The sequence below is a fragment of the Gallinula chloropus genome (assembly GCF_964237585.1).
Source record: "Gallinula chloropus genome assembly, chromosome: 2".
NCBI classification, from domain to species: Eukaryota; Metazoa; Chordata; class Aves; order Gruiformes; family Rallidae; genus Gallinula; species Gallinula chloropus.
Window position 1 is genome coordinate 159,066,058 of NC_140086.1, and position 22,319 is coordinate 159,088,376.

Below are 22,319 nucleotides of genomic sequence, written 5' to 3' on the forward strand. Positions count from 1 at the left end.
TAATAAGAGCATGATTTAACTGTTGACCAGGTGAGCTGGTGCCTGTGAGATCTGCTCTAAAACCATCTTTTGATGCTGTCTGAAATATAAATGGTCTCTCTCTCTTTCTCTAACACCTGCACGCCCAACACAGCCACTTATGGCTGTCTGATAAATAGCAAACAAGCAGATGGTGCACAAGGAAGCGTAAGTGATTATTAACAGAATTATTAGGGGCTAATCTTTATTACTGGTGGTATAACAGTATCTTGGGATGTCAGCTGCAGAACGGCACCTCATTGTGCCAGGCACTGTGCAAACACAGAAGACACAGTTTTGCTGAGTCTGTATAAATCTCTGTATAATGCTGTAACAGGCAGAAAAAGCCAGGCAGGCAGGCTGGGGAACACAAAAACATTGTCAGTGTCAGGATAGATCTTAATAAAGTAGCTGTCACATCATTTAATACTTCCTTAACAAATGTTTGGACTGTGCAGCTTTAGAGCTTGCCCCAGGCCTTCCTGGCTTATCAGGAGCTCAATTTAGGATGTGAAAAAGAAGATTCCCTCACAGAGCTTGTAGCAAGGAGAAGATCCATCATCTGTTCAAGGATGAAGGTGGTTACTTTAGATTGCCTCCGAATCTGGTATCGCTAATGCTCCCCACAAACTGTGGCAGGGAGAAACATGTATTGAGATTCCAATCAGTGTTTTTTCATTCCAGTTTTAGTTTCATGACATAAAGTGTTGAGCATGAAGAGGGGTATTTTTCCCCTTCCTTTCTCAAGCAATGTGCAGAGAAGAGTCTGAACAAGAAAATCAGACCACTGCATTAACTTTTCATTGCTCCCCAAATGCCAGACAAGGGTAGAATGAAGGAATTAGGCAAAAAACCCAAAACCCCATTACTGTAGCAAAACAGCCTCCCAAGTCAAAAGCAGGTTGATTTGAGGACATTGGGATTCAAGCCTTCACTCAGTACAGAGATTTTATATAGAAATTATTGAGAGGACTGTGACCAAGCTTGCTCCAGAAAACCTGTGCTCTTTTCCAGTGTGAGAAATAAATGCTCCATAAATACAACACCTTGGCCCATCTTGAAAGATATTACAAATGGTAAGACAGGAAGGGCACTCAGAATCTTCTGGTCTATACTGGTACCCTAGGTACCGGTACAGGTTGGGGACTGGCCTGTTGGAGAGTAGTGTAGGTGAGAGGGACCTGGGGATCCTGGGGGACAGCAGGGTGACCATGAGCCAGTAATGTGCCCCTGTGGCTAAGAAGGTCAATGGCATCCTGGGGTGTATTAGAAGGGGGGTGTTTAGTAGGTCAGGAGAGGTCCTTCTCCCCCTCTACTCTGCCTTGGTGAGACCGCACTTGGAATACTGTGTCCAGTTCTGGGCCCCTCAGATAAAGAAGGACACAAAACTCCTTGAGAGAGCCCAGCACGGGGCCACCAAGATGATGAAGGGAGTGGAACACCTTCCTTACAAGGAGAGGCTGAGGGAGATGGCCTCTGTGATTAATTAAGGATCAGTTCCACGATGCAAGCCATCGCATGGTTACACTGTTGCTAGTACCAGTGGAAGGCAGGGGGCACAATCACCCTTCATTCCTATACTTTACACTTAAAAAACCCAATAAACCCTACTGTAAATACCTTTACATCATCATCAGTGACACTGTTATCCAGTACAGATATGATATCAGTGTTTCGGCCCAGGATCTGTTCTTTTACTTCTGGTTCTGCTCGGTATTAACATGAACAAGGATCTTATGCCTATGCATGTGATTTATTTGGAATTCTTAATACTGTATTTTTCTGTATTTGCATAGCTGGAGACTGGGACAGAGAAGCAACCTAGCAGGGCCTGAACATTATTTCACTTTCTCCAGATTAGCTGAATGAATGATTGAGTAAGCGGTGAAAGGAGTGATGATGTATTTATATAATATAACACATGTGCTTTTTACATACTGGAATAGGCTGCCCAGGAGGGTGGTGTGGTCTCCTTCTCTGGAGATATTCAAGACCTGTCTGGATGCCGACCTGTGCAACCTGTCCTAGAGAGCTGCTTTGGCAGGGGGGCTGGACCCGATGTTATCTGGAGGTCCCTATGATTCTGTGATACAGCAATTGATAAAGTTCCTATCGTTACTTCTAATTGAACCCTTCTGGTTATCTCTGGAAGAGGTGTGTGGGGGAAATCTCACATGTGTGTTGGGACATGTGTAAGCCCAAAGGAGGTGAAGAGGCATGTGTCTTGATGCCTGTATGCCAAGGCTGTTTGGTGTCTCAGTGCCTGTATGCCAAGGCTGTTTGCATTGTTTGGACATTGAAATAGAGCAGAGAGAAAAAATGCAGGCATACTTTTGTGGACAATCTGCAAAAATAAATACTGTGTGAGCTCAAGGGACAAGAAAGGCTCTCTCTGAGTTCAACAGTGGCATCTGGAAAGACAAAGATGGGACAAGGACAGGGCAGGCAATGCAGTTCTTTGTTAACGCCACAAACAGCAAGAAGCAGCAGCTGACTTACCTGTACTGTATTGTTTCTGAAGTGGTTGAAGCTCGCAGCTTTGTCATTAAAATCCTAACTATGTTAAATAGAAATACAAAATTTATCTGGAAAAGAAGGAAAAGAGAGAAAAAAAAAATGGACCAGTGAATCAAATAATGGCTTAAAGCATCCAATACACCTTGAAAGGCACATTTTGCAGTTCCAGTCTGACTGAAAACAGCCTCTTGGTTTTACCTTTGATTGCCTCAGGCTCAAAGTTTACTAGAAATATCAGATTATGCAGCAAATATCTATCAGCTACAAATGTTTTCCAAATAGCAATGAAAATGGAGACCAAAATTAATGGTCCCAGCAAGGAACCTTTTTTTACTCCCTTCTGCCCCTATCCTGGGTGCCAGAAGGAATGAAGGGTGGGATTTCTTTGCCATTTGCATCTGTCTCTGTCTTAGTTTACCCAAGGCTCCCCGCGTAGGGTTATTTGGCAGCGCTGTGCTGTGTGGATACAGCAGGAGTTTGAAACCATCTTCCCATTCCTCAGCAGACTGTGATGGTTAGGGAGAGCTCCCCAGACCCAAAGTACCACACCGCATTGCAGAGATCGGAACGTGAGCTAATCACACTCGGACTCCCTTGGTGCCCCATGGAGACTAAACACTGCACTCCATGAGAAGCATTTAAAGCAGAGCAGATGAATCATACCTGCAAGATGTCTATTTTTTGCACTGTTTTCAAAGGTGAGATGAAGGATTTGCCACTTCCCACTTTAATCTGCTGAGCTGGGTAATCATTATTTCTGTTCGAATCTCACCGCTGAGAATTGAGATTTGCTCTAATTACTGTTGTTGTAGCATCTGCTAGGGAGTTTCTTACATAAGTTTCCTCTCAGTGTAAACAGGAAAGAAATTAAAAAAATAACCTGCGAAGAAGATTCTGATTTGTAGCCTGTGATAACAGAAGGATTTGACACCTAGGAGCAGGTTTTGTGTGGCTCTTAACACATAAAGTAGGGTAGCTTACAACACACTGATCTATCTCAAAAACACTGACGATGGAGACTGTCAGAAGCACGGAACTGTTATCTCGGGATTGCTGAAGTCACAACCTAAGCCTGTGAGAAGGTATATATCTCACCCACATTTCCAGAGTCCCAGGGCTCCTGGCGTTTTGCAGTCTGTGAATGGAACAATTCTGTGACTGACTTTCAGCTATTTCTGAGCTGCCAATTTCAAGGTGTTCTTAAAATACACGCTTTATTTCCCTCCTCCTTTTTTTTTTTCTCTGTGCAGTGTGCTATATTTCAATGATTGCAGCATCTCAGCATCCATCATACCATTCCCCACGGTTACTGTAACATGGTTTATGACAAATGGTGCAATAAGCACCTGAATAGGCACTGGCAGCGTTGGGAATTATGTACATTAAACACTTATTCTGTGAGATACAAAAAATGCTGCTCTAGGAGTTAACAAGTGACATTTTTTGGGGAAATTATTTTCTTAGCAGAGCAGGGCCTTAGGGAGTATAGAAAGAAATGAAACAGCATGGGTTGTGTACTTGTTCTTGCTAGAATTGTCTTTGTTATGTTTAGGAGCTTGAAGTCAACTGCTGCTCACTTCATCAGAACAAAAACCTGCTTCATATCACTGCTTTGATCTTTAACTCCTCTCTTTGGTGTCTGCACTATTCCTCCAGACCAGAAAGAGAAATGTCTGCAGGAGGGTGAGGGGAGGGAGAAGGGGGGTGTCCTTTACCCATAGAAAGAAAAATTCTGGCTCTGAAATTCTGCTACCAAATCCTGAGGTTCTTCATCATTTCAGAGCCAGGTTTGGGTTAGTGCCATTGAAGATGCCAAAAAGGCACCAATCCAAAACTTGCCACTTTTACAGTCATAGCGGAAGGTGCCAGATGGCATTATAGACTTTTAGACAAGGGCAATTTCCAAGAGATTAATCACATGGGATTAACATGATGAACTGGACTGGAGAAAGCATTTCGAGTTTCATGAGTTCTACTTTGATGTGACAGCAGCCAACTGGAAATTCCACTTGCCACAGGCTGCATCAGAAAAATTAGCGATTTTGATCTTCACTGAAAATTAAATCATATAAATGTGATTCATCAGTCCAGAAGGAGAATTGCTAGCTGAAAAATCTGGGAGTTACTTCACTAGAAATATTCTCATCTATATACAGTGATTTTTCAAACTCCTACTCTTTCCCCTGCGCTCCCCCATATCCAAGGGGTTGCAGAAAGAAAACAATGATAACATACAGAAAGAATCTATTCATATTCCTCACCTAGATTTTCATGTGTGTTTGTACCTATCCCTGGTGACAGACAGCTGGCTTGCTCATCTGGTTGGCAGCAGTTCCCGGTGTGCTGGGTACCACTAGAAGCTGAGCATCCCAATAGAGGCCACATTCAGGGACACAATTCAACTACCCAAGCACAGACCACGTATCGTTTGAGGCACTTCTGCATAGCTAAGCACTAGGAGTCACTCTGGTATACATGACAGGACTGATCAGACACCACATCTGTCTACAGCAGTGATGGGAAGGCAGCTACATCAGTGGTCACTTTTAACAAGTTGCCCAGGTGTCAGTGGAAAGCCTACCAGGGACATTAGTTGTGGAATGTTTTCTAGGTGAGAGGAAAACTGAGGTCAGAAAAGGGGCATTGCCCACTTGCCCTGACTTCTCTTCTCAGTTCCTGCATTGGATATGCTGCACATCCCAACTCATGTGGGCAGCGTTCCAGCCTGTGGGTCTGAAAACAGGCACTGAAATCCACCTGAGGATGTACTTGGTAATCTCAAGCCTGCATTTCAGAATGACTGTCACCCTGCCCCTTCCATTAACATTTGTAGTCATGTACTTGTCAACAAGGTGGATGGTCTTGAAAATATTGTTACAGTTTTCCTTCTCTGTCCCAGAGTTCCCCTTTGCTGTGCAATCTTTCAAATGCTGGTGAGGATGCTTTAGGTTTCACGCCTGCAATAAAACTAAGGCTTGTAGACAGCCCTAAGGTAGATGTCTACCCCTGAGCTAGTTACTGCCAGCGCCTTCAATGCCAACAGAGAAAAATAGCTACTTTTACACTCTAATTCCTCCTGTCTGAGATGTTTACTTCAGCATGAGATGACTTTGCCCACTTTGAAGTGCCTCTTTATAGGACTTGCAGACAGGTCTGTTGGGACAGAACCACAGAGTCATGGAACGTGAGGAGATGGAAAGGGACCTTGAAAGATCATCTAGTCCAACCTCCCTGCCAGAGCAGGATCACCTAGACTAAATCACACAGGACAGGACATATTATAGGACAGGGTTGTGTTTAGTTGCCCAAACACAATCCCTGAGACCCATTTTTGGTGCTATGCTGTACCCTGCCTGACCTCATACAACTACTTCAGAATGGCATGGGCTTTCTACAGGACTTGCATGCTCTCTATCAGACCTGGTGGGGTTGACAAAGCATCTGAGAAGGTACTGTGCACCTACCTTCAAGCACAAAAATCTGCCCTCTGGGTTAGATAAATAAATCCTACCTTGATAGTCTTAACATTTCCCAATGGAAGAGCTGTGACTACAAAGTCACGCTGATGTTTTGAAAAGCATGAACAGAGGACTTCTTTGGTTAATGGTTGGTTGCCTTAACCCATTTGGCACTTCTGTCCTACAGTAATTGTCGTTTACAGAAAATCTGTCCCACTGCTCACCTAAGGCTCCAGAAACTGGTCCCAAATGCCACCTTACCTATCTGCAGAAACAAACTCAGACCTGGGGATTTTATTTCTTGTTCTGATCCCCATCAGTGGCTGCTCTGTAAGTAGCATGCATGGTAATTTTCTTCCCTGAATGGCTGCAATCCATTTACAGTTTCCTCTTGGATTCATCTTTACAACACTCAGTGTCAGTGTGTACTACACTGCAGCAGTTCATTGGGAGGATGGAGGAAAATTTGCAAAGAAAATAAATTTGCCTGTTCCAAGAGGTGAAGAGTGGAAAAAACCCCATCAAAATTTGGTCTGTCTTCCCCTGCAAACCAGCATCTTGTTTTCTTAAAAGGGCTGGTAAATGGCACAGGGGGAAGTAAAGCACCCTGGGCTGGCTGGAAGGTACTGGAAAAATGAGTCATATATATATCAGCCCAAAGCATGATGGCTGGGACGCAAAGAGGATTATCAAGGCAGGAGAATCCTGCAGCCTTTTTTATGCATAAAGTAAGGTTAGAAAAATCATTCACATCTCCTCTGGCTTTAGACTCTATAAATAATGTATGCAGCTCTTTCAAGGCTTCGTTTTCCACTTTGTCACAGGGCTGCTTTGCACAGATGTCGCTGCTCTGAGACAGGACTGGAGTGCAGCCTTTGGCTCGTTACGCACAAACCTCCTGTCACTGACTTCACCCCACCAGCTACTTGAGGAAAAGAATAACTAATTCTTCCCCTTTCTAGATTAGCTACCTAAGAGACAAAAGTGGAGGGACTTGGCCCTACCTGTAAAGGAATTGCAGCACACAGGGAGGGTAAGATGAGTAAAGCATAAGGTGCTGAGCTGGACTGGTATAATTTAATTTTAGATTACTTCTAGGCAGCTGATTATACCAGGTTCTACTTATATTCAGTGGAGAGAAGCAGGCACTTTTCACCAGCAGTTAATCTGACAATTTTATTGTTTCCAGTTCTGGGCTCACTGGTATAAAAAAGACAGGGACCTCCTGGAGAGAGTCCAGTGGAGGGCCACAAATAGGATTAAGGGCCTGTAGTATCTCCCCTATGAATGAACTGGGGCTGTTCATCCTTGAGAAGACTGAGAGGGGATCTGATCAATGTTTATAAATATCTGAAGTGTGGGGGACAGGGGGGTTGGACTCAGTGATCTCTTGAGGTCCCTTCCAACCCCTACAATTCTGTGATTCTGTGATATTTTAAACAAATGGGTTTGGATACGTAACACAGACTCAAACCAGTTCCCCACACAAACCATCCAGTGATCTTCCGATTGTCCAGGGGTGTCCTGAGCTTCAGCTGAGTGAATGTGACTGTATGTACTAAGGATCTGTGATGTTATGTTACATGAGAGCTTAAAACATGTTTTGAGGCACAAAAATCAAGGGCTTCCTTTTGTCTCTATTAAAGTTTCTCTGTGAGACCTTTAAGACTCGGATAGGATAACAGCTCAACGGCAGAGACTAGCAAGCAAAAAATTCTAGGGCAAAAGACACAAATGTAGTAACTTCCAAACACTTGTTTCCGCTTTTTGCCTCCTAAAACCACATTTCGCTGCATTCAACAGTCACAATTTCTTTTTAAATAACACTCCTTCACTTCAGGAAGACATTTGGCTCATTAGGACCTTTTAGTAGCACTCAAAGATCACTCTGAGGATCAATTTTCAGGGCATAATCAGTCAGATTTTTATTGTCCGTTTGTCCACATGGGGCCTGAAAGCAGAGCTCGGGGGGATGATAGCTTGAGTTCTTTCAGGACATGAGAGACAGCCTGGGAACCAAACAGGGAACAGGCTGCTGCACACAGCCTGCAAAAGCTGAGGTCTCTGAAATGAGAATGGAGCTATTTTCTCCGCTGGAGAGAATCCATACAGCTCTAGTGACTACCAGATTGATTCTGGTCCACAGGCAAAGAAGATGAAGCCTCTGGTGTTTATTTCTTATATATATATATAGTAGCTTTTCAAAGGAAGAAAGATCCTACTACTGCAAAGTGAGTTTTCCTAGAAAAGAGCCTCTGTACTGTATCCAGCAAAGTACACATTTATTTGTCAAGGACTTTCTTGTTATTATTGGAGCTGTGTGTCAACAAATTAATTTCTCTCAGAACTGGACAGCTCTAACAAAACCCCCACATCAGGTCCATAAATGGAGACTGATGAATGGGCATTTAAGAGAAGTAATGATGAGAGCCAGTGTGTCCTTTACATTTATCCTTAATCTCACTTGATATTTTTATTCATTCCTCTTTATACATGTTTTCTGCTTCATGATGGAAAATAGAACTAAGGATGTTTCCCTTGATATTCATTGATAGATAAAATGAATCAAAAGTTGAGGTCTTGACAGAATGAAAGACCTTATTTCTTATTCTCTTCCTTCTATTTATTATGTGCTAAGAAGATCCTTATTGCTGGAATAAGACCTTCTCCGACTACAGAAGGGATATGAGTAGTTTTCCTATCTTGGCAATGCTTTGGAAGTTTAGTGTTTCCAATTCTAAATCAAGATGAAAATTCGGAGCCCCAAAATGGACTTATAAGCCAGTGATCCATAAAGCATTTGGACCACCACTGATGAATTATAAGCTGAACATCCAAACCCAGAAACTCTTTTGAACCAAAAGATACTTTCCAGTGAAAGTTACTGGTCATTAAAAAATTCTGTCATAAAAACCAAACTCCTTTGAGAGGAAATTTATCTCCTGTAGTGAGATGAAATAGCCAAAATATTCCAAGATGTATGGAAGAGGGAATCTTGACTGTGAAGGCTTCTTTGAACTTTTCCTTATGCTCTGGAGTTTAAATGGGAAGTTTTTAGGCTATTTCCATCTCTTTTGAGAGTTCAGTGGCAACTAGCATTTATTTTGCTCATTTCCGCTGGGTCTTCAGTATATTGCCTCACAGAAGGCTTGTACTTCTGTGCTTCCTAGAATGTTTGCTCCTCTCCACTCCCAGGAAATGTAAATATTACTCTGTTTAGACTTTGCAATTTTGTGCAATGTAGTAAAACCCACCCCAGGGTTATGTAACACGAGCGAAATCATTGCCCCTGGAGTATCATATAATGTCACCCTGACATCAAATTAATGGTTTCCCAGTTTATTAATGCCTTGGTTTAATTGTTTCATCATACCATTTTATATACTATATATATATAGTTTTCTCATTGGAGAGAGGCTACTGGTAGATCTGTGATGTTTTACTCAGACCTTAGCAATCTATAAAGGGGAATGAACAGCAGGCTGATAGAATTTTAGGGAGACTAAGCTATTCAAGATAGCAAAATCAAAAGCTGATTGCAAAGAGCTGTTTAGGGACTCACAATACTAAGTGACCAGACACATGAAATCACATGATATAAAGGTAACACAATGGGGAAGTAAAGCAATCTCAACTTTCCATGAAGAGTTATGAGCCCTGAGTATTTTCATTCACAAAAGAAATGTTGGAATTACACCCCCTAGCTCCCTGAAAACTTCATTCAAATCCCCAGTGGTACTTGAGAAAGGAAACCAAAAAATGTTTGGAATCACAGAGAAAGAAAAAGAAAATAAAACAGAGAACAGGGATGCTGCTATAAAAATCCATTTGTGTGGTCACAACTTGAGTGCTGGGGCAAGCTTTGATATTGCCACCATAAAAATGCTACATAACTACTGATTTTCACATCATAAAGACCACTTCAGTACACGTGTCAGCTGTCTCCTGAGCAAAATTCCACACTGCAACAAGGATGAGCCCATCTTCTTAAGGACACTTAACTCCTCTACAGCACTTGTTATCCAGGGATCTCAAAACATTTTACAAAAGGAGAGAAGTATCATTAATCTTGCTTTGTAGCTGGGGAAAGAGATCTAGAGCAGCAATCTAACTTGTTCAAAAGTAAATAGCTGATGAAGACAGAGGCAGAAGTGAACTTCAGGTCCTCTATCAGCTCATATGCCCACTTCTGCCAGCAGTTAATTGATTGTGGTGAATTATTTTCAATGAGGCCCAAAAAGCAGAGGTTAGAAAACTGCTCAGTTCTCAAGAACAAGGGTGGGGAAAAAATCTATTAAAGCTGAATGTAACATTGGAAAAAAAAAACTTAAATATTTGATCTGCCTGTTTGAAAAAGTGAAAATTTAATATAGCTTTATCCTTGAGAAGTATTGCAGAGCAGTTCATATCTGGGGGCAGTTCACAATAGTAGTTACTGCGAAAAAAAAGCAGCTCAGTTAACTGCCTCTGGTTCCTATTTTCTGAGGTTTGTCCTCTGATCTTGTGTTTCATGGTTCAACAGTACTTTGACAGAAATTACAGTTAAAACTGCGCATAAGAAATGTATTTTTCTTAATAAAATCAGGTTGAAACTCCATCTCTTGGCATGTATTTCCAACCCATTGCCCCTTCTTTACCCTCAGAGAGGGATGTATGAATAAAACGTGGTTATGCCACTCTGAGGAAAGATATCAGAATTTAAAAAAAAAACAATAATTTGAATAGAAAATACCTAAGAGAGTGTATTTTTCTAGTGCTAGCAAAAAATTGAATTTTGGAGCATCCAATGCACTGGATTGGCTAGAACTCTCCTGGGATATGTTCAAGCCAAAATCCATTCAGGAATGAAATAAAGAAGGATGATTACCTAAATTTTCTCCCTCACATTTTCTGTCAATAAAAATACGGGTTTCTCGCCCAATATTCAGGATCAGCATTTATACCCAATTTCCTTTGCCTCTGAAATTGTCTCTGAAATTGTGTCTGAAATTGTGTCCCTGTTTTCAACCCGAGTCAATGTTCAATTTCTTTTTCTAAAGACAAGTAGGAAAGCAATCAAACAAGTCTATCTACTGCCTTGTTCAAAGTTCTTGAACCCTGAGATATAATAGAGAATAATACGGTTTAAGGATGGATTTGAGGACTGCTATCATGATCAAAGAGCTTTATTTTTGGCCAGTCTCCTTTTCCCAGTGAAACTCAGAACTTCAGCATGACCTCTTTCTTAGTGTTACGCTGCTACCTGGTGCTGCAGCAATTCAACACACAGAGGCAAGGAGATGAAAAATCAACGAGGAGTGGAAAGAAGTTTTGACAGACAAAATCCTCCCATCTTTTAAACCAATTCAGTATCTTCAGAAGCAGGTTTTAGCCCTCTGGAACTAAGGATGTTTACCAACAAGTGCACTCAATTCGCATTGCCCCTGGCTGGTGTAATGATGCCTCTTGAACACATAATGATGATACCTTTGTCCAACAGGTAACCCAACTCAGTGGAGCTATACACCAAGCATTTGGATCTTTATCTAAAGTACATGGAACCAATTTTAACTACCACAGGCTGAGTGCTTGCTTGAGGACAGGAAATGTAATTTGATGGCATTTTTAGACACGATCTTTCAGTGTGAGCTCTCTTTCAGAAATAACATTAATTTTTTCTAGTGACATTTATGTCTCTCTCTCTTTCCAGTAGTAGACTGGGGTAGTTCTCTCACTGAACTGTCCTGTGTTTTCTTTCATAAAACATGAGCTTCAGTTGAACATTTCAATTCTTTGTTAGTTCAAATGCAACTCATTAGCTGTGACAGAAAGAGGTCACAGAGGTGTACTATTATTGAAAGTTTTGTGTCTTCTGTTCCTGATGACCATTGTTCACTGCAGGGAAGAGGAAAGAAGTGTTTTGTCCCCATCTACGTTTCATATGGACATACTGGAGAGACGTTTGTCTGTGCTGCCCTGAGTACATGGCAGATGTCAAACTTTAGTGCTCTTAATCCAACATTTCTCATGGGACCCCTGAAAGAGTCAGTAACTCCAGCAAGCGATGCTTGAGTCATCATATATGATTTGATTTTATTTGTGTAAGGATCAAAAAGTGAGAGTGGCATGTTGCTCTAACACACTGTGGAGTTGTGTATTTTAATTATAAACTCAAGACTCGACTGTAGGGTGGTTTGTTTTTCTTTTTTTTAAAAAAACAATGGCACATTTTAGCAATCAGGAATGTATTGCAATAGCAGTTTTTAAATTAGCCTTTTAGACTATTTTCAGAGAGGTCTTTTCCTCACCCAGAAGTAATTTCTGATGGGAAGAACCATAAGAAAGGGAAGGAAGGGCTTGCCCCTATGTTACTTCTCTAAATTGTATCAGCTGCTTTTCACAAAATCAAACAGTTGTTTAAGTTGGAAAAGACCCCTTAGATCATCAAGTCCAACTGTTAACTTATGACTGCCAGACCCACTACTAAACTGTGTCTCTGAGCACCACATCTACACGTCTTTTAAATACCTCCAGGGATGGTGACTCCACAACTTTCCTGGGCAGCCTCTTCCAGTCACTGACAAGCCTTTTAGTGAAGAAATGTTTCCTAATAACCACTCTAAAATTCTCCTGTCACAACCTGAGTCCATTTCCTCTTGCCCTATCATTTGTTATTTGTGAGGAGACAAACACCATCTGGTTGCAACCTCATTTCGGGTAGTTGTAGAGGGTGATCTGATCTCCCCTCAGCCTCCTCCAGGCTAAACAACCCCAGCACCCTCAAGTCACTCCTCATCAAACTTGTGCTCTAGACCTTTCACCAGCCTCATTGCCCTTCTTTGGACATGCTCCAGCACCTCAATGTCTTGGGCCCAAAACTGAACACAGCACTTAAGGTGCAGCCTCACCAAGAGGTGCCAAGAACAGGGGAAGGAGCGCTGCTCTAGTGAGTGACTTGGTGTCACCTGCAAACTTAACGAGGGTGCACTTGATCCCCTTGTCCAGATCATTGATAAAGATACTGAAGATAACTGGCCCTAGTACTGAGCCCTGGGGGGCACCACTTGTGACTGGCCAGCAACTGGATTTAACTCCATTCTCCACAGCTCTTTGGGTCTGGCCACCCAGACAGTTTTTGGCCCAGCAAAGAGTATGCCTGTCCAAGCTGTGAGCAGTTTCTCCAGGAGAATGCTATGGGAAATGGTGTCAAAGGCTTTAGTAAAGTCCAGGTAGACAACAAACACAGTCTTTCCTTCACCCACTGAGCAGCTTTACTGTCTTTCATGGCTGTAGCCATTTTTTCCTGAGTTCCAACCAAAGCTCTCTGTTCAACCCACAGTATAATTACTGCTGTTATCTCATTAATTAGAGCTCAAGTGCACAGCAATGTAGGTTTCAATACACAGTGACAGTTCAGGGTAGTATAGTTATTGGATCATTTTAGAGGGGTCTCAAGGTTGCTCTAAATTAGTGACAGATATAATGACCTGTATATAAAGAGGAAGCCTCCAACTTTGCATCCATTTTCTGTGTCTTTTATGGTCTTTAAATAGAAAGTGCTGTTCTGAGGAGAACAAAGCTACTTTCATCATTCTAAGCTACCCATGGCATCTGCCAGAGATTCTATCCAAGGACTTTTCAGTCCTTGTTGACTAAAGGGGTTATGGCAGAGTCACAGACTCCTAGAAAATGACGGAAAAACTAAATGGTCTGAGTACTGAAACCTACTTCCTTGTGCTGTCTAAACAGGATTTGTTCATGAATTAGTGTCCCAGTTTTGGCAGAGATAGAGTTAATTTTCTTCCTAGCTGTTTCCCTTCCACAGCTGGGTAGTGCTGTGTTTTGGATGTAGGATGAGAATCATTTTAATAACCCACTAATGTTTTAGCTGCTGCCAAGCAGCCAAGGACTTTTCAGCTTCTCATTACTGCCTGCCAGCAAGGAGGTAGAGGGCACCCAAGACGCTGCAAGAGAACAGTGTCAGGACAGCCAACCCAAACTGGCCAAAGGGATATTCCAGACCATATGATGTCATGCTCTGTATATAACTGTGGAGTGGGCTGGGAGGTGAGGCAGCTTGGGAACTGTCTGAACATTAGTTGTGGGTGGTGAGAAATTGTGCTGTTCATCACTTGCTTTGTATATTCTATTATCATTATCAACACCATCATCTTCTTTTTCTGTCCTATTTAACTGTCTTTATCTCAGCCCATGAGTTTTCCTTTTTTTCCCCCCTTTTTGATTCTCTCCCCATGAGAGAGGATGGGGGGTGTGAGTGGACAACTGTGTGGTGCTTGTAGCTGCGGGGTGGGTTAAAAGATGACAGTTAGTTTCTATGCCTCTCTATCAGTGAGTCAATTTACTGTGAGGCTGTTTGTGTTTTTGGGATGGCTCCCTTAGTGACACACAATTATGTTGCGTGCATCACACCAACTGTATTTCTCTTCTTTGAACATAAAAGAATTTTTACATAAAAACAGACTCCCACTACATAATTTCTGCTTTCAGCTACTCACAATATCATCTGTTTGCTGCATCTTAACAATTAAAACAGAAATTCAGGTTAGGAAACATTCAGATTAGTAGCTGGCTTCCTAGGCAACAGAGAAGCTTCTTTCATATAAAAGGCACAGTTCTGAGAAGGTGAGAGAGCAAGGGTTCTTAGCCTTGAAAAGGCTGGCAGCAGCTGCCTATTCTGGTGCTTTTGCACCTTCTCTAGGGTTGTTAGAGTAGTGTAATGGTCAGCTATGCCATATCATGGTTCTGGAAGAGAGGGAACCACACTCAGCCCTGTGAATTCTCTGTCAGGACATCTGCTCGCTTCCTAGGTGGCTTTCACTAGTGGAAGCATAGAATTGGGGTTTTCAGCATCGTCCTTTGCAATAGAATTGATCCTTTACATCCACACCCAGTATATTCTGGGAAAGCATCACTACATTTTAGCTGAAGGTTCAGCATGGTTTATGAATAAGCTTCCTCCTCCTCTGCCTCCTGTTCATTGGCACAGGCGACAGGGTGTCGGATAAACAGATAAACAGCCTGTTAACTGTAGGTGGCACTGAAAAGGAAGCTTAACAGGAAAGCTAACAGACAGATACACAGCAATGATGGGGCTGAAGAAGATGTAGATGACTGCAGAAGGAGATAAAACTCCTTACCACAATTACTACATTTTTCTAATCAATGTGCATAACGGAATTGCACTGGTTTTCAAGAGCCTCAAGTGGATGAACAGTTATTACAGAGTACCTCCTCTTTGCATCTCAAAATGCTGTACAAAGGAAGGCAAACTGCATTACAGAGGGAGGAGAAAAGAATGGTCTAAGGTCAAGGAAACATCCAGAAACATCACTGCAATTCTGACTTGAACTGTTGGCTACTGTGGCAACTTCAGAGAACAGCTGAAGATGTTTGACCTTGTTTGTGGTTTGTTTTACATAAAAGTACATGTGGAACATCACCAATGCCTATAAAATTATCCCTCAATGAGAGATGGCAGTGTCCTTCCACCCACATGCATACTTACCAGGAGAACAAGAATCACTGGCCCTTGATATATGTAGTCGATATATTTCCCTGGCTCTTTTCCAAACCAGCACCTGTAAGAAACAAAACAAGTATGAAAATAATTCATAAAGAGGGATGCACTTCTTTTAGATTTTAATATCAAGGACACCATAGAGAGATGTTCCCTTATTACCTGAGTTGTTTAGTGATGTGCATAACCCGCAGGTGATTGAGTTTTCTGCTTTTCTTTTTGTTTGGGCACAGATCTGAGCCCTATTTTCCCCTCTCATTAGACCATTCATGTTCTGACTACGGTTTTTTGCTATTGCCCCTGTAAATATTTCCAAGAAATGTGAGAACCTGCTATAAGGAGTATGCAGTAGATGTGTCCTGATGGGTCTGAAAAAAGGGATGGAAAAAATATTCTTTCTAAGGAAAAAAAAGTCTATTATGTATTGCAGTGCCCAGCAACACTTCAATTCCATAAAGTAGGGCTGTTACTTTCAGCAAATATGTCTTGGACTGCATGTCTAACGAAGGTGCTGGATGAATAAGAAGTTCATTCTGCCGGTTTTGAACCAAGCTGGTGACCATCAAATCCAACATACAGTGGAGAGACATCATTTGAAGCTAGTAAATACCTGATCCAACATCACCAAAAGGAAATCAAGTGAGATTGAATGAAATTATGGGTAAACTGAAGGGCCTCAAACTAACAGAGAGCCTGGATATGTCATGTGCTGTCTCAACTTTCACTTCCACTAATGACAATTGCTTTACTCTCTGCTGTCTTATACCACAGACCGATTTCATAGTGACCTGTACTGATGTTCTCTTCATTCTCTTAACTGAGAGTAATAAATCAGTTATATTCATGTCAGTAAATTATTAAGAAACCAAGATTAGGCCTGGACTCAATAATTTATGTCATTCCATTTTCCTTGGTGCAGTTTTGTCCTAGGACAAACAATATCCAACTCCCAAACTGTTTCTGGGAAACAAATCTGGAGCTAGCAAGAGCCAGAGGACATTTCCAATAGTCTACAAACTGTAGTTACCCTGATTTGGAGGCCAAGAGGGTTTAATAATATGGGTGTGAACTATTGCATGATATCTAGACTCCAGCCCAAGGATCAATTCCAGGACCAGCTCATTTAATATTATGGTTATAGCTACATAGTCTGGATCCTGGTTCCACCAAGCAGAGGCAACTTTGCTATCATAATGCCTTAAGGTTTAGGTCATTGCAGCTCAAGATATCTTAGCAAGTAGATTTTCAAGTTCAAAAGACTAAGAGTTTCCTTCCCCTTTGTGAATACTACCTAAAAAGTCTACAGACAAAAAAATATGTCTGTGTTTGTCTTATGACAAAACATAAGCTTAGTGCCACTGAAGATGTGAGAACTAGAGTAATTCCCAAGCCAAGGAGGCTGTGGAGACAGGTGAAGATTTTCACTTTTACAAGCATTCAAGAAATAATACTTGCTGTTTCAAAGAGATTGAAGTCTTTAAAGACACAACCTCACAAGTCCAGTTAATTGAGATAAGGAAAGCTGTGGTTCAGATGGAATTATTTAGACTCACATAATGCCCCGAAAGCCTTTCTCCAAAATGTGTTTCTTGCTAAAACAGGAGCTGTTTGCCATCACAAAATGTTCTTACTGAACTGCATGCACAGAAATATTGAGCTATGTGGTAGACAGCTGACTGGAAAAGGAGAAAGATAACCCCCATTTTTAAGACCAGTCAGTCTCACCTCTGTTCGTGGCACAATCATGGAGCAGATCCTCCTGGAAACTGTACTCAGGCATGTGGAAAACAGGAGGGTGATCAGTGACAGCCAACATGGCTTCACTAAGGGCAAATCTTGCCTGACAAATTTGGTGGCATTCTAGTCTGTAACCATTTTGTTACAGCATTGGTGCATAAAGGAAGAGAAACTGATGTCATCTATCTGGGGCTGGCTCTTTATCGGTGACATGGATGGTGGGATCTAGTGCACTCTCAGAATGTTTGCCAGCCACAACCTGGTCAAGTGGAGGGTGTCCCTGCCTGTGGAAGGGGGATAGAACTAGATGGGCTTTGAGGTCCCTTCCAACCCAAACCAGTTTGTGATTCGATAACTGTATGATACCTAGGAATACAATTTAGTATTACACAATAATGTTTGCCTTTTCTCCATCCATTTTTTACATCTCTTAAGTTCCAGAAAAATGAGAGAGCTTTGAATATTTTATAAATACAAACCATGCCTGTTATTCCCTGGTGCACTGACAGCAACTAAGTGTAAATTGATAACGTTGCAACTATTCTGCCAAAATTTGGAAGAATGATGAGGAAGAATGATTTGGAAGATGAGAGCAAAAGTTGGAATAAGGTACTTCCTGAAGCCAAGTTATCATCCAAGAAGAATCCCCAGGGCAGCCTTAAATGAAAGAAACTGATTATTTTTTTTTTTTTTTTTTTGTTACAGAGATGGAAAGATATAAGAAAAATTAATTGCAAGATATGCCAAGGCAGGAAACACAAGTCTTCAGAACTTGGAAGACTTACGCTTGAGAGAGCTTTTTGGAGGGGATTTTGGAACAGCTATTACATATTGCCTGAAACTCAGAGAACCAAGGACTATTAGAAGAGGGGTTTCTATGAAGCTGGCTGTTCTAGCAGAGGAATCCAGCAGAGGGACTAATAAGGCTGAGGCACGTGGCAGAAATTAATGGGCTAGAAAAAGTCAAAAAGTCAGCAAAGAATTTGGAACTGAGCTGGTAGAGCCCAAATGAGGTTCCAGGGTAAAGGATGCTCATTGCTCTGTGGAATTTAAACATTGCTTAACTGTGAGAACATACTGAAGACCATTTATTATCTGAAACCCAGTACTAGACCAAGGTGACATTGAGTGAAGCATCATGTGTATATACACACTTTCACACAATTTGATGGAAGAAGGTTGTGACCAAAGGTAGACTTCTAGAAGACAGGCTTGATGCTCAAGGTGTTAGTGAAGGGAAAAAAAAAAAAAGGGAAAAAAAAAGAGCAGCTTTTCTATGATGGTGTTAATCTCATTAGGCTACAAAACAGATCTGTTACATTAAAATCTAAATATTTCTAATACATCTGTTAAATCAGGCAAGTAAGGGTGAGAGGACAGATATAGCAGGGATATTACATAGATCCAGTGACGTTAGACAGATCTGCATTTCATTAGCTGCATTTCATAGTTACAGTCTAACTGTTCAGACTGCGACCTTAGCTGAGATATTGCAAACATTTCTGCCCATCATCTCAACCCTTACTTTAAATCCAACATAAGCCATTATTTCTGCAATAAAAGCAGCACTGCAAGTTTCTTTAAAGCCAGAAAGAGAAATCCAAAGTACTGAAAATCATCAGCACTGAAAATCATCACTTAGTGTATCAGAATTTTAATTCTGTCTGTGTGAATAAAAGCCCTTTTCTTTTTTCTTTTTCTCCCCTTTTTTTCTATCTTTTATTTTTTTACCTCTGAAAGAATAAACAAATACTCCCTGAATATTGAAGAGGACAATTTAGCGAGACAGTTCTGATTAGACTAGGGTATGTAAACATACGTCTACTGAATAGCACTAATTACTATTCTTCATGGTTCCCTGACAGCTCTTTATATAACAAAAAACCGCCACTGGTTTTATCATTCTTGTTAATTAGATCTTACTAATGTTCTTCCCCTTACCAAATGTCCATCAATGAAATCACTACAATAATTCTTAATCATTTGTGTGTGGGGTTCTTTTTTATTGAGACTCAACAGTACTTTTGTTCAGTGTTTTCAGATCTTGGTGAAGAACTGCTAAAACCCAGAGAGGTTATTTGCCTCAATATGCAGAACATGGTCTCTGGTACGAACAAAATTTAAATGATTATGAAGCTGGTTGAAGCATTTTCTTAACATTCACCCCATGTGCTACTCTGAGCTCTTCAACTACTATGAGCTATGTAACTTGAACTGCAGTTCAACCTCCAAAAAACACTTAAGTTACAGTCCATAAACACCCTCAGACAAAGAAGCTTCCCATCTTGTTCTGAATTTTGAGCTGTCTGCTGGAATATCCAAACACTCTTGGAAGCTGCAGGAGACTACATGGTTTTTGCATATGGTCTGACCTCATGGGGAATAACACATCATTTCCCCACTGGTGAGGATAACTGGAGCGTAACAGGTAGGCTGGCTGGGGAGACTGGCCAGTTTTCACAGAACTCTAGAGATTGTCTGGTCCACTCTCCTGCTCAAAGCAGAGTGTGCTGCTCAAAGCTGTATCCAAATAGCTTTCAGTGGCTCCAAGGATGAAGATTCCACAATTTGCCTGGCCAGCCTCTTTCAGTGTTCTACCACCCTCACTGTAAAAAGTTGTTTCCTGATATTTAGATGGAATTTCATGTGTTTCAATTGTGCCACTTGATCTGTCACTGGGCTCCACTGAGAGGTGCCTGGCTCCACCTTCTTCATATGCTCCTATAAGTTATTTATAAACACTAACAAGATCTCCCTGAGCCGCCTTCTCTTCAGCCTAAACACTCCAAGCTCTCTCAGCCTCTCCTTGCATGAGAGATGCTCCAGTATCCTGACAGCAATTATTTCTCCATGCTGGGGATTAGTTTTCTCTCATGTCTATATTTGCACACACTTACAGAATTCAAATTAAAGACTATATTATGCCAGCACAGAGAAAATATTCTGTAAATGCCACAGAGTTTAGTCCAAGCTGCCCCAGCAGCTGACAGACTGTACGGTAAGTTAAATATACATGTGTGCACATCTCACACAGGTACATGTAGATGCATTCCTACATGTGCTTTCAATTCTCCCCATCTTAAGTTTCACAGGCTTTAATGCTTGAGAAGGTGACAATATTTATGATGACTGACAGACCCTCAGCAAGTTATTCACCTCGTGTTTTACTCCATTTACTTCGCTGAGTCTCTCCTCTATATGACATTGCTACATATTTCAGATTTCATTGGCCTTTGCCTTACAGCTTAATGCCCTTATCAGCTTTTTATTTACAAGAGCTCTGCTCATCTGCCTGAGTGCATGTGCTAGGTCAAAGGAATGGCACTACCGAATCATCCAGTCTTCATTTCTCAGGCAGAGTAAGGTATGTGAATCCTGGCCTCAGCACTGACAATAAGTGATCAAAACACTGAGGCTCCAGGTCATTACACCTCACATCATGGTGGGCAGAAACCAAAAGGACTTTTGGAATAGCTATGATGTGCAGTGAGGGTGAGGATGAGTATTAATGTTTCACTCCAAAGCAAACACCAACATTAAGGACAGAAAGGTGAAAACAGAATCACAGAATCACAGAATCACAGAATTACAAGGTTGGAAAAGACCTTTACAATCATGGAGTCCAACTGATCCTGTCCTATGCTAAACCATATCCCTAAGTACCTCATCTACCCATCTTTTAAACACATCCAGGAATGGGGACTCAATCCCCTCCCTGGGCAGCCTGTTCCAAGCCCTGACAACTCTTTCAGTGACATTTTTTTTCCCTAACACATATAAACACATCATGCCTTTCTTCATACCTATGATACATCAAGGGAAGATGCTTTCACACTCATTCTGCAGGTACATAATGGTGGTGAAAGGCAGCACTGGTATAGATGATACAGTGGTTTCTCCATTGAGCAACCTTGTGTGGCATGTGAACACACGTGTTGTGGCATGTTTCTACCAGGGGTCCTACTTTTGGGAGTGATGAGCAGTCTTCCAAAATGAGGTGTTCAAACATTGGCATTGAAATTGCTCACAACAGGAATGTTTGATATGCTTTGCCATTTTTAAAGCATGTGGTGTCTTGCCTCTCCAGGTTTCAAGACACAGGTTTAAGTTATTTTGATTTGTGCTGTTTAAGCTGGCCAGTTCCTTCAGCTCTAGTTCTAGGGCTGAAAGTTCTACCTTAGCACAATAAGATGGCTGCCATGTTGCCCTGGCTCATGCAAGGCAAAAATGTAAAAGGAACCTGGCCATGAAGCAGACCCAGAACATTGTGATCCTTCACCTATCCAGAAACAAGGAGGTCTCTGGACACAGAAATTAGGCAGATCTGGAGATCTGAAGTTATCTTCCAGGACTGACTGACTCAGACACCTAAGAAGCAGGTTTCAGTTGAAGTTTTTCTTGTTGTTTTGAGACTACAGTATGATTTCTCCTGTATGATTACTGTAGGTAGGGATGGAATCACACAAAACTTTTCCCTCATGGAAAGGGTGTCTGTCAGATTGGCAATAACTGTAACTCTTGGGAATTAGATTATCACCTTCAAAGTCACCATTAAAGCTACAGAAGAGACTCTGATCAAGGGTTCAAAAGTTTGTAAGAAGCAAAGAAGAGGAACTTAGTGGTGCATAACAGAATTCCTCCCATGCCTACAGCATGGATGCCCAAAGCTCATCCAGTTATCCTATCCATCTCCATTATGGTCAGGGGAAATTGTGTGTATAAATCTAATTCATCCAACCTACTTTGGACATTTCCTTCTGGATGAGATGAAATGCACCCCAGACTGCATTTACTGTTTTGACTGATCACTGCAGATCATAAGAGACCACAGATCAGTGCAGATGCAGACACCTACAAGGTAGACGCTTACATTTAATCAAATGTGCTATGGACAGACAAACAGTGTGGTCAAATGAAGAACAGATTCATGGAGAAAAAATGTTTCTAAGTTTAGGGAAGGGAGCCGTAGTAGCCAATAGACACTGATCCAAACATTGGTTGAAAAGGACAAGCTGAGCAATATCTGACCACTATTGATGTTTGGGGGAAAATTTCCCCAAATTTAGATGCCT

General features: G+C 41.5%; 1 protein-coding gene across 2 annotated transcripts in view; it reads right to left on the bottom strand.

The window, feature by feature from the left end:
• CRHR2 (corticotropin releasing hormone receptor 2) overlaps nt 1–22,319 on the bottom strand; it is a gene marked incomplete at its 5' end in the record, with an annotated part of 154,425 nt that overhangs the window by 15,707 nt on the left and 116,399 nt on the right. For both annotated transcript variants that reach the window (XM_084280376.1, XM_084280377.1), the window contains 2 exons: nt 2,518–2,603; nt 15,499–15,571. In XM_084280376.1, coding sequence (XP_084136502.1) covers nt 2,518–2,603; nt 15,499–15,571 — 159 coding nt within the window. The remainder of the gene's footprint in view (nt 1–2,517; nt 2,604–15,498; nt 15,572–22,319) is intronic.